The sequence below is a fragment of the Oncorhynchus clarkii genome, unplaced genomic scaffold (assembly GCF_045791955.1).
Source record: "Oncorhynchus clarkii lewisi isolate Uvic-CL-2024 unplaced genomic scaffold, UVic_Ocla_1.0 unplaced_contig_2530_pilon_pilon, whole genome shotgun sequence".
Taxonomy (NCBI): Eukaryota; Metazoa; Chordata; class Actinopteri; order Salmoniformes; family Salmonidae; genus Oncorhynchus; species Oncorhynchus clarkii.
The window spans coordinates 630,001-642,500 of NW_027261135.1; the positions used below are offsets into that span (position 1 = coordinate 630,001).

The window sequence follows — 12,500 nt, forward strand, 5'->3', positions numbered from 1 at the left end:
AAGTTCTTATTTACAACTGCGACCTGGCCAAGATAAGATATAAGATAAAGCAAAGCAGTGTGACACAAATAACAGCAGAGAGTTACACATGGAGTAAAACAAACATACAGTCAATAACACAGTAGAAAAGGGTTGTATGGCATTGAAGCTCGTTTGGGGGTTTGTTAACACAGTGTCCAAAGAAGGGCCAGAAGTATCCAGAATGGTGTCGTCTGCATAGAGGTGGATCAAGGAATCACCCGCAGCAAGAGCGACATCGTTGATGTATACAGAGAAAAGATTCGGCCCGAGAATTGAACCCTGTGGTACCCCCATAGACACTGCCAGACGGTCAACAGGCCCTTCGATTTGACACACTGAACTCTGTCTGAGAAGTAGTTAGTGAACCAGGCGAGGCGGTCGTTTGAGAAACCAAGGCTGTTGAGACTGCCGATAAGAATACGGTGATTGACAGAGTCGAAAGCCTTGGTCAGGTTGATGAAGACGGCTGCACAGTACTGTATTGTATCAATGGCGGTTGTGATATCATTTATGTCCTTGAGCGTGGCTGAGGTGCAGCCCTGACCAGCTCGGAAACCGGATTGCACAGTGGAGAAGGTACAGTGGGATTCTCGAAATGGTCAGTGATCTGTTTGTTAACTTGGCTTTGGAGGACTTTAGGAAGGCAGGAGATTACTCTGTCTGTACGTACTGTCTGTACTGTACGGTAGAAAGTGAGACAAACCCCAGTGTTTCCTAAAATACTGACTGCAGGAACCAAACTGGCTGAGTAATCTGCTTACCTGACCTAACCAATAAAGCTCTGAGAGAGAGAGAGACACAGAGAGACACACACAGAGAGAGAGAGAGAGAGAGAGACACAGAGAGACACACACAGAGAGAGAGAGAGAGAGAGAGAGAGAGAGAGAGAGACAGAGAGAGAGAGAGAGAGAGAGAGAGACACACCGAGAGAGAGAGAGAGAGAGAGAGAGAGAGAGAGAGAGAGAATAACAACAGTGGTACTAGGGGTCATGGACAAACAGAATTTGTCTACATGGATGTCTGTCTACAGTAGACTTAAGGTCATGTTGTCAAACTCAGCATGTGTCTGTTTCCTCCTCTTCCTATAGGCTTACTGTTATAATAGCAGCCTATAGGAAGTCTGTAGCAGTAGACAGTATAATGTGTCTGTTTCCTCCTCTTCCTATAGGCTTACTGTTATAATAGCAGCCTATAGGAAGTCTGTATCAGTAGACAGTATAATGTGTCTGTTTCCTCCTCTTCCTATAGGCTTACTGTTATAATAGCAGCCTATAGGAAGTCTGTAGCAGTAGACAGTATAATGTGTCTGTTTCCCCCTCTTCCTATAGGCTTACTGTTATAATAGCAGCCTATAGGAAGTCTGTAGCAGTAGACAGTATAATGTGTCTGTTACCTCCTCTTCCTATAGGCTTACTGTTATAATAGCAGCCTATAGGAAGTCTGTAGCAGTAGACAGTATAATGTGTCTGTGTGTCCTCAGGGTTAATGTTGTAGTAGGCTGAATCTAAGCTACATAGACCCCATAGACCTGTTACACATTAGACTGACTACAGTATACTACCTATATAACTCCTACCTGTTAGACAGACTGACTACTACCTATATAACTCCTACCTGTTAGACAGACTGACTACTACCTCTATAACTCCTACCTGTTAGACAGACTGACTACAGTATACTACCTATATAACTCCTACCTGTTAGACAGACTGACTACAGTATACTACCTATATAACTCCTACCTGTTAGACAGACTGACTACTACCTATATAACTCCTACCTGTTAGGACAGACTGACTACTACCTCTATAACTCCTACCTGTTAGACAGACTGACTACAGTATACTACCTCTATAACTCCTACCTGTTAGACAGACTGACTACTACCTCTATAACTCCTACCTGTTAGACAGACTGACTACTACCTCTATAACTCCTACCTGTTAGACAGACTGACTACTACCTATATAACTCCTACCTGTTAGACAGACTGACTACTACCTCTATATCTCCTACCTGTTAGACAGACTGACTACTACCTCTATAACTCCTACCTGTTAGACAGACTGACTACTACCTCTATAACTCCTACCTGTTAGACAGACTGACTACAGTATACTACCTCTATAACTCCTACCTGTTAGACAGACTGACTACTACCTCTATAACTCCTACCTGTTAGACAGACTGACTACTACCTCTATAACTCCTACCTGTTAGACAGACTGACTACTACCTCTATAACTCCTACCTGTTAGACAGACTGACTACTACCTCTATAACTCCTACCTGTTAGACAGACTGACTACTACCTCTTTAACTCCTACCTGTTAGACAGACTGACTACAGTATACTACCTATATAACTCCTACCTGTTAGACAGACTGACTACTACCTCTTTAACTCCTACCTGTTAGACAGACTGACTACAGTATACTACCTATATAACTCCTACCTGTTAGACAGACTGACTACTACCTATATAACTCCTACCTGTTAGACAGACTGACTACTACCTCTTTAACTACTACCTGTTAGACAGACTGACTACTACCTCTTTAACTCCTACCTGTTAGACAGACTGACTACTACCTCTATAACTCCTACCTGTTAGACAGACTGACTACTACCTCTTTAACTCCTACCTGTTAGACAGACTGACTACTACCTCTTTAACTCCTACCTGTTAGACAGACTGACTACTACCTCTATAACTCCTACCTGTTAGACAGACTGACTACTACCTCTATAACTCCTACCTGTTAGACAGACTGACTACTACCTATATAACTCCTACCTGTTAGACAGACTGACTACTACCTCTATAACTCCTACCTGTTACACAGACTGACTACTACCTCTATAACTCCTACTTGTTAGACAGACGGACTACTACCTATATAACTCCTACCTGTTAGACAGACTGACTACTACCTATATAACTCCTACCTGTTAGACAGACTGACTACTACCTCTATAACTCCTACCTGTTAGACAGACTGACTACAGTATACTACCTATATAACTCCTACCTGTTAGACAGACTGACTACTACCTCTATAACTCCTACCTGTTAGACAGACTGACTACTACCTATATAACTCCTACCTGTTAGACAGACTGACTACAGTATACTACCTATATAACTCCTACCTGTTAGACAGACTGACTACAGTATACTACCTATATAACTCCTACCTGTTAGACAGACTGACTACAGTATACTACCTATATAACTCCTACCTGTTAGACAGACTGACTACTACCTATATAACTCCTACCTGTTAGGACAGACTGACTACTAACTATATAACTCCTACCTGTTAGACAGACTGACTACTACCTATATAACTCCTACCTGTTAGGACAGACTGACTACTAACTATATAACTCCTACCTGTTAGACAGAATGACTACTACCTATATAACTCCTACCTGTTAGACAGACTGACTACAGTATACTACCTATATAACTCCTACCTGTTAGACAGACTGACTACTACCTATATAACTCCTACCTGTTAGACAGAATGACTACTACCTATATAACTCCTACCTGTTAGACAGACTGACTACAGTATACTACCTATATAACTCCTACCTGTTAGACAGACTGACTACTACCTATATAACTCCTACCTGTTAGGACAGAATGACTACTACCTATATAACTCCTACCTGTTAGACAGACTGACTACAGTATACTACCTATATAACTCCTACCTGTTAGACAGACTGACTACTACCTATATAACTCCTACCTGTTAGGACAGACTGACTACTACCTCTATATCTCCTCTGCTCTCGTCTCTGTAAAACACGGAACTGGATTAGATTAGCTGTTTAGAAAGGATGGACCAAAGACATGGATTGGACTTCAGTTTACACAACATCACGATCACAGTTGGACGGATGGATATTCTGTGGTCGACATTGACACACCTGTCAGCAAAACAGAGATATTTAAATTGCCCCCCCCTCCTTCTCCTCTCTCTCCCAGGAGAAGAAGTCAGTACCGAAGTCTGTTTCCCTCAACACGGGTCTCTCCACGGCCATGTCTCTGGGCCTGAGGACCATCTCCCATAGCGACTCCTATACCTGGGCCCAGAACAACAGCAGCAGCAGTAGTGGAGGAGGAGGAGGTAGCCCCCCTGCTAAACCCTCCCTACCTCGGCAGAACTACGGAGGCAGTCTCAGTGCTCTCAACACAAACACAGAAAGCAATGCCGTGACCAATAAGATACAGTGTATGACTCAGGTAAGGGTGTGGGTTATATCGTATCCTATTCTGGTCTAGTGCTGATCTAGCATCAGTTTTTTGCTTTTTAGTTCATAATGAATAAGATACCTGTACTCTCGCACACTGACTCTGTACTGGTACCCCCTGTATATAACCCCCTGTATATAACCCCCTGTATATAACCTCCACACTGACTCTGTACCGGTACCCCCTGTATATAGCCTCCACATTGACTCGGTACTGGGGCCCCCTGTATATAACCTCCACATTGACTCGGCACTGGTGACCCCTGTATATAGCCTCCACACTGACTCTGTACTGGTACCCCCTGTATATAACCTCCACACTGACTCTGTACTGGGGCCCCCTGTATATAACCTCCACATTGACTCTGTACCGGTACCCCCTGTATATAGTCTCCACATTGACTCGGTACTGGTACCCTCTGTATATAACCTCCACACTGACTCTGTACTGGTACCCCCCTGTATATAGCCTCCACATTGACTCTGTACCGGTACCCCCTGTATATAGCCTCCACATTGACTCTGTACTGGTACCCTCTGTATATAACCTCCACACTGACTCTGTACCGGTACCCCCTGTATATAGCCTCCACATTGACTCGGCACTGGTGACCCCTGTATATAGCCTCCACACTGACTCTGTACTGGTACCCCCTGTATATAACCTCCACACTGACTCGGTACTGGGGCCCCCTGTATATAACCTCCACACTGACTCGGTACCGGTACCCCCTGTATATAACCTCCACACTGACTCGGTACTGGGGCCCCCTGTATATAACCTCCACACTGACTTGGTACTGGGGCCCCCTGTATATAACCTCCACATTGACTCTGTACCGGTACCCCCTGTATATAGTCTCCACATTGACTCGGTACTGGTACCCTCTGTATATAACCTCCACACTGACTCTGTACTGGTACCCCCCTGTATATAGCCTCCACATTGACTCTGTACTGGTACCCTCTGTATATAACCTCCACACTGACTCTGTACTGGTACCCCCCTGTATATAGCCTCCACATTGACTCTGTACCGGTACCCCCTGTATATAGCCTCCATATTGACTCTGTACTGGTACCCTCTGTATATAACCTCCACACTGACTCTGTACCGGTACCCCCTGTATATAGCCTCCACATTGACTCGGCACTGGTGACCCCTGTATATAGCCTCCACACTGACTCTGTACTGGTACCCCCTGTATATAACCTCCACACTGACTCGGTACTGGGGCCCCCTGTATATAACCTCCACACTGACTTGGTACTGGGGCCCCCTGTATATAACCTCCACACTGACTCGGTACTGGGGCCCCCTGTATATAGTCTCCACACTGACTCTGTACTGGTACCCCCTGAATATAACCTCCACACTGACTCTGTACTGGGGCCCCCTGTATATAACCTCCAAACTGACTCTGTACCGGTACCCCCTGTATATAGTCTCCACACTGACTCTGTACTGGTACCCCCTGTATATAACCCCCTGTATATAGTCTCCACACTGACTCTGTACTGGTACCCCCTGTATATAGTCTCCACACTGACTCTGTACTGGTACCCCCTGTATATAACCCCCTATATATAGTCTCCATACTGACTCTGTACCCCCTGTATATAGCCTCCACACTGACTCTGTACTGGTACCCCCTGTATATAACCTCCACACTGACTCTGTACTGGGGCCCCCTGTATATAACCCCCTGTATATAGTCTCCACACTGACTCTGTACTGGTGCCCCCTGTATATAGCCTCCACACTGACTCTGTACTGGGGCCCCCTGTATATAACCCCCTGTATATAGTCTCCACACTGACTCTGTACTGGTGCCCCCTGTATATAGCCTCCACACTGACTCTGTACTGGGGCCCCCTGTATATAACCTCCACACTGACTCTGTACTGGGGCCCCCTGTATATAGCCTCCACACTGACTCTGTACTGGGGCCCCCTGTATATAGTCTCCACATTGACTCTGTACTGGGGCCCCCTGTATATAACCTCCACACTGACTCTGTACTGGGGCCCCCTGTATATAGCCTCCACACTGACTCTGTACTGGGGCCCCCTGTATATAACCCCCTGTATATAGTCTCCACACTGACTCTGTACTGGGGCCCCCTGTATATAGCCTCCACACTGACTCTGTACTGGGGCCCCCTGTATATAACCTCCACACTGACTCTGTACTGGGGCCCCCTGTATATAGCCTCCACACTGACTCTGGACTGGGGCCCCCTGTATATAGTCTCCACATTGACTCTGTACTGGGGCCCCCTGTATATAACCTCCACACTGACTCTGTACTGGGGCCTCCTGTATATAGCCTCCACACTGACTCTGTACTGGGGCCCCCTGTATAAAGCCTCCACACTGACTCTGTACTGGGGCCCCCTGTATATAACCTCCACACTGACTCTGTACTGGGGCCCCCTGTATATAACCTCCACACTGACTCTGTACTGGGGCCCCCTGTATATAGCCTCCACACTGACTCTGTACTGGGGCCCCCTGTATATAGCCTCCACACTGACTCTGTACTGGGGCCCCCTGTATAAAGCCTCCACATTGACTCTGTACTGGGGCCCCCTGTATATAGCCTCCACACTGACTCTGTACTGGGGCCCTCTGTATATAGCCTCCACACTGACTCTGTACTGGGGCCCCCTGTATATAACCTCCACACTGACTCTGTACTGGGGCCCCCTGTATATAGCCTCCACACTGACTCTGTACTGGGGCCCCCTATATATAGCCTCCACACTGACTCTGTACTGGGGCCCCCTGTATATAACCTCCACACTGACTCTGTACTGGGGCCCCCTGTATATAGCCTCCACACTGACTCTGTACTGGGGCCCCCTGTATATAGCCTCCACACTGACTCTGTACTGGGGCCCCCTGTATATAACCTCCACACTGACTCTGTACTGGGGCCCCCTGTATATAGCCTCCACACTGACTCTGTACTGGGGCCCCCTGTATATAACCCCCTGTATATAGTCTCCACACTGACTCTGTACTGGGGCCCCCTGTATATAGCCTCCACACTGACTCTGTACTGGGGCCCCCTGTATATAACCTCCACACTGACTCTGTACTGGGGCCCCCTGTATATAGCCTCCACACTGACTCTGTACTGGTACCCCCTGTATATAGTCTCCACACTGACTCTGTACTGGTACCCCCTGTATATAGCCTCCACACTGACTCTGTACTGGGGCCCCCTGTATATAGCCTCCACACTGACTCTGTACTGGGGCCCCCTGTATATAGCCTCCACACTGACTCTGTACTGGTACCCCCTGTATATAGTCTCCACACTGACTCTGTACTGGTACCCCCTGTATATAGTCTCCACACTGACTCTGTACTGGGGCCCCCTGTATATAGTCTCCACACTGACTCTGTACTGGGGCCCCCTGTATATAGCCTCCACACTGACTCTGTACTGGTACCCCCTGTATATAGTCTCCACACTGACTCTGTACTGGGGCCCCCTGTATATAGCCTCCACACTGACTCTGTACTGGGGCCCCCTGTATATAACCTCCACACTGACTCTGTACTGGGGCCCCCTGTATATAGCCTCCACACTGACTCTGTACTGGTACCCCCTGTATATAGTCTCCACACTGACTCTGTACTGGGGCCCCCTGTATATAGCCTCCACATTGACTCTGTACTGGTACCCCCTGTATATAGTCTCCACACTGACTCTGTACTGGTACCCCCTGTATATAACCTCCACACTGACTCTGTACTGGGGCCCCCTGTATATAGTCTCCACACTGACTCTGTACTGGTACCCCCTGTATATAGCCTCCACATTGTCTCTGTACTAGTACCCCCTGTATATAACCTCCACACTGACTCTGTACTGGGGCCCCCTGTATATAGTCTCCACACTGACTCTGTACTGGGGCCCCCTGTATATAGTCTCCACACTGACTCTGTACTGGTACCCCCTGTATATAGTCTCCACACTGACTCTGTACTGGGGCCCCCTGTATATAGTCTCCACACTGACTCTGTACTGGGGCCCCCTGTATATAGTCTCCACACTGACTCTGTACTGGTACCCCCTGTATATAGTCTCCACACTGACTCTGTACTGGGGCCCCCTGTATATAGTCTCCACACTGACTCTGTACTGGGGCCCCCTGTATATAGTCTCCACACTGACTCTGTACTGGGGCCCCCTGTATATAGCCTCCACACTGACTCTGTACTGGTACCCCCTGTATATAACCTCCACACTGACTCTGTACTGGGGCCCCCTGTATATAGTCTCCACACTGACTCTGTACTGGTACCCCCTGTATATAGTCTCCACACTGACTCTGTACTGGTACCCCCTGTATATAGTCTCCACACTGACTCTGTACTGGTACCCCCTGTATATAGTCTCCACACTGACTCTGTACTGGTACCCCCTGTATATAGTCTCCACACTGACTCTGTACTGGTACCCCCTGTATATAGCCTCCACATTGACTCTGTACTGGGGCCCCCTGTATATAGTCTCCACACTGACTCTGTACTGGTACCCCCTGTATATAGTCTCCACACTGACTCTGTACTGGTACCCCCTGTATATAGTCTCCACACTGACTCTGTACTGGGGCCCCCTGTATATAGTCTCCACACTGACTCTGTACTGGTACCCCCTGTATATAGCCTCCACATTGACTCTGTACTGGGGCCCCCTGTATATAGTCTCCACACTGACTCTGTACTGGTACCCCCTGTATATAACCTCCACACTGACTCTGTACTGGGGCCCCCTGTATATAGCCTCCACATTGACTCTGTACTGGGGCCCCCTGTATATAGTCTCCACACTGACTCTGTACTGGTACCCCCTGTATATAGTCTCCACACTGACTCTGTACTGGGGCCCCCTGTATATAGTCTCCACACTGACTCTGTACTGGGGCCCCCTGTATATAGTCTCCACACTGACTCTGTACTGGTACCCCCTGTATATAGCCTCCACACTGACTCTGTACTGGGGCCCCCTGTATATAGCCTCCACACTGACTCTGTACCAGTACCCCCTGTATATAGCCTCCACACTGACTCTGTACCAGTACCCCCTGTATATAACCTCCACACTGACTCTGTACCGGTACCCCCTGTATATAGCCTCCACACTGACTCTGTACCAGTACCCCTGTATATAACCTCCACACTGACTCTGTACTGGGGCCCCCTGTATATAACCTCCACACTGACTCTGTACCAGTACCCCCTGTATATAGCCTCCACACTGACTCTGTACTGGTACCCCCTGTATATAGCCTCCACACTGACTCTGTACTGGTACCCCCTGTATATAGTCTCCACACTGACTCTGTACTGGTACCCCCTGTATATAGCCTCCACACTGACTCTGTACTGGTACCCCCTGTATATAGTCTCCACACTGACTCTGTACTGGTACCCCCTGTATAAAGCCACGTTATTGTTATTTTTATTGTGTTACTTTTTATTATTACTTTTTTTTATTTTAGTCAACTTGGTAAATATTTTCTTAACTCTTCTTGAACTGTACTGTTGGTTAAGATCTTGTAAGTAAAGCATTTCACGGTAAGGTCTACACTGTTGGTTAAGGGCTTGTCAGTAAGCATTTCACGGTAAGGTTCTACACTTGTTGTATTTGGTGCATGTGACAAATACAGTTTGATTTGATTTTATGGACAGATCCTAGATCAGCGATTATACTCTGAGATGCTTTGTGGAAATGGGCAAAGAGGTACCTTTTCACCTCACTTTTTTTGTCCAATCCCGCCTCTGTGACACCAGGGTGCGTTTTCATGAAGAGTGTCAGTACGAGTGCTGATCTAGGATCAGCTCCCCCCCCCCCCGTTCATGTCGTCTGATTCATCAGGATCTGAAAGGGATAATTGATCCGAGATCAGCTGACATTAGTGTTCTCTCCTGTTGTTCTCCTCTCCTGTTGTTTCAGCAGGTCTAATTAGCTGACATTAGTGTTCTCCTCTTCTGTTGTTCTCCTCTCCTGTTGTTCTCCTCTCCTGTTGTTTCAGCAGGTCTAATTAGCTGACATTAGTGTTCTCCTCTCCTGTTGTTCTCCTCTCCTGTTGTTTCAGCAGGTCTAATTAGCTGACATTAGTGTTCTCCTCTCCTGTTGTTCTCCTCTCCTGTTGTTTCAGCAGGTCTAATTAGCTGACATTAGTGTTCTCCTCTCCTGTTGTTCTCCTCTCCTGTTGTTTCAGCAGGTCTAATTAGCTGACATTAGTGTTCTCCTCTCCTGTTGTTCTCCTCTCCTGTTGTTTCAGCAGGTCTAATTAGCTGACATTAGTGTTCTCCTCTCCTGTTGTTCTCCTCTCCTGTTGTTTCAGCAGGTCTAATTAGCTGACATTAGTGTTCTCCTCTCCTGTTGTTCTCCTCTTCTGTTGTTTCAGCAGGTCTAATTAGCTGACATTAGTGTCCTTCTTTTCCCAGTTATGTACGCCTCCACGAATCTCCAGGACCTTATCGATGGGAAGAAACCTGTCGTATATCGCCAACGAGGTGAGTTCCCGTGTCTAACATACTCTACAACGAGGTGAGTTCCCGTGTCTTACATACTTTACAACGAGGTGAGTTCCCTTGTCTAACATACTTTACAACGAGGTGAGTTCCCGTGTCTTACATACTTTACAACGAGGTGAGTTCCCATGTGTTACATACTTTACAATGAGGTGAGTTTCCATGTCTAACATAATTTACAACGAGGTGAGTTCCCATGTCTTACATACTTTACAATGAGGTGAGTTCCCATGTCTAACATACTTTACAACGAGGTGAGTTCCCATGTCTTACATACTTTACAACGAGGTGAGTTCCCTTGACTTACATACTATACAACGAGGTGAGTTCCCGTGTCTAATATACTATACAACGAGGTGAGTTCCCATGTCTTACATACTTTACAACGAGGTGAGTTCCCGTGTCTAATATACTATACAACGAGGTGAGTTCCCATGTCTTACATACTTTACAACGAGGTGAGTTCCCTTGACTTACATACTATACAACGAGGTGAGTTCCCGTGTCTAATATACTATACAACGAGGTGAGTTCCCTTGACTTACATACTATACAACGAGGTGAGTTCCCTTGACTTACATACTATACAACGAGGTGAGTTCCCGTGTCTAATATACTATACAACGAGGTGAGTTCCCTTGACTTACATACTATACAACGAGGTGAGTTCCCGTGTCTAATATACTATACAACGAGGTGAGTTCCCTTGACTTACATACTATACAACGAGGTGAGTTCCCGTGTCTAATATACTATACAACGAGGTGAGTTCCCCTTGTCTAACATACTATACAACGAGGTGAGTTCCCGTGTCTTACAGTAAATTAGGAAAACCTGTCTGTGTGTGTAGTTGACCATGTCTGTCTGTCTGTCTGTCTGGCTCTCTTTCTTTCTTTCTTTCTCTCTCTTTCTTTCTCTCTCTCCCTCTCCCTCCATCTCTCTCCCTCTCAGAAGCGTCACATAGAGTTGATAGAGCTGGAGAACGATGGGAAGGGGCTGGGCTTCGGCATTGTAGGGGGTCGATCCTCTGGAGTCCTGGTCAAAACCATCCTACCAAGTGGCCCTGCTGGACTGGTATGTCAGTCAATCAATCAATACAATATCAACTTAGTTTGATCAGCCTAAGTGAAATGTGACAAAGTCACACTGCTGGATAATATACAGACATGAAACACACCGTAGGTTCAAACACGTTTTGACTTTGCCAGTGTCATCTTCAACCCCCGCTGTGTACGACAACCATCCACTTGTGAATTGTCTTTAAATTACTGAGTTAGCTTTTAAAAAAATGTGATTTGTGAGGTCACCATGTCAAAGTAGAACACAAAAATGTGATTTGTGAGGTCACCATGTCAAAGTAGAACACAAAAATGTGATTTGTGAGGTCACCATGTCAAAGTAGAACACAAAAATGTGTAAAGTGATTAAAAAGTGATGTAACATCCCTCCCCTCCCAGGACAAGCGTCTGCGCAGCGGGGACCACATCCTGCGTATCGGGGACACAGACCTGGCGGGCATGGGCAACGAGGAAGTGGCTCACGTTCTCCGCAACGCAGGGTCAAGGGTCAAACTGCTCATTGCTAGGGACGTCGCCGTCTCCACGGGAACCAACGACCTCTCCCTGTCCTCGCCCCCACTCCCTCTCCTTGCCCAG

General features: G+C 46.9%; 1 protein-coding gene across 1 annotated transcript in view; it reads left to right on the plus strand.

The window, feature by feature from the left end:
• LOC139405156 (multiple PDZ domain protein-like) overlaps window positions 1-12,500 on the plus strand; it is a 140,462-nt gene that overhangs the window by 13,225 nt on the left and 114,737 nt on the right. Inside the window, 4 exon segments of the mRNA XM_071147575.1 lie at window positions 4,022-4,279; window positions 10,759-10,827; window positions 11,797-11,919; window positions 12,303-12,500. The exon segment at window positions 12,303-12,500 is cut by the window's right edge and continues 33 nt beyond it. Of these exon segments, the coding sequence (XP_071003676.1) occupies window positions 4,022-4,279; window positions 10,759-10,827; window positions 11,797-11,919; window positions 12,303-12,500 (648 nt within the window).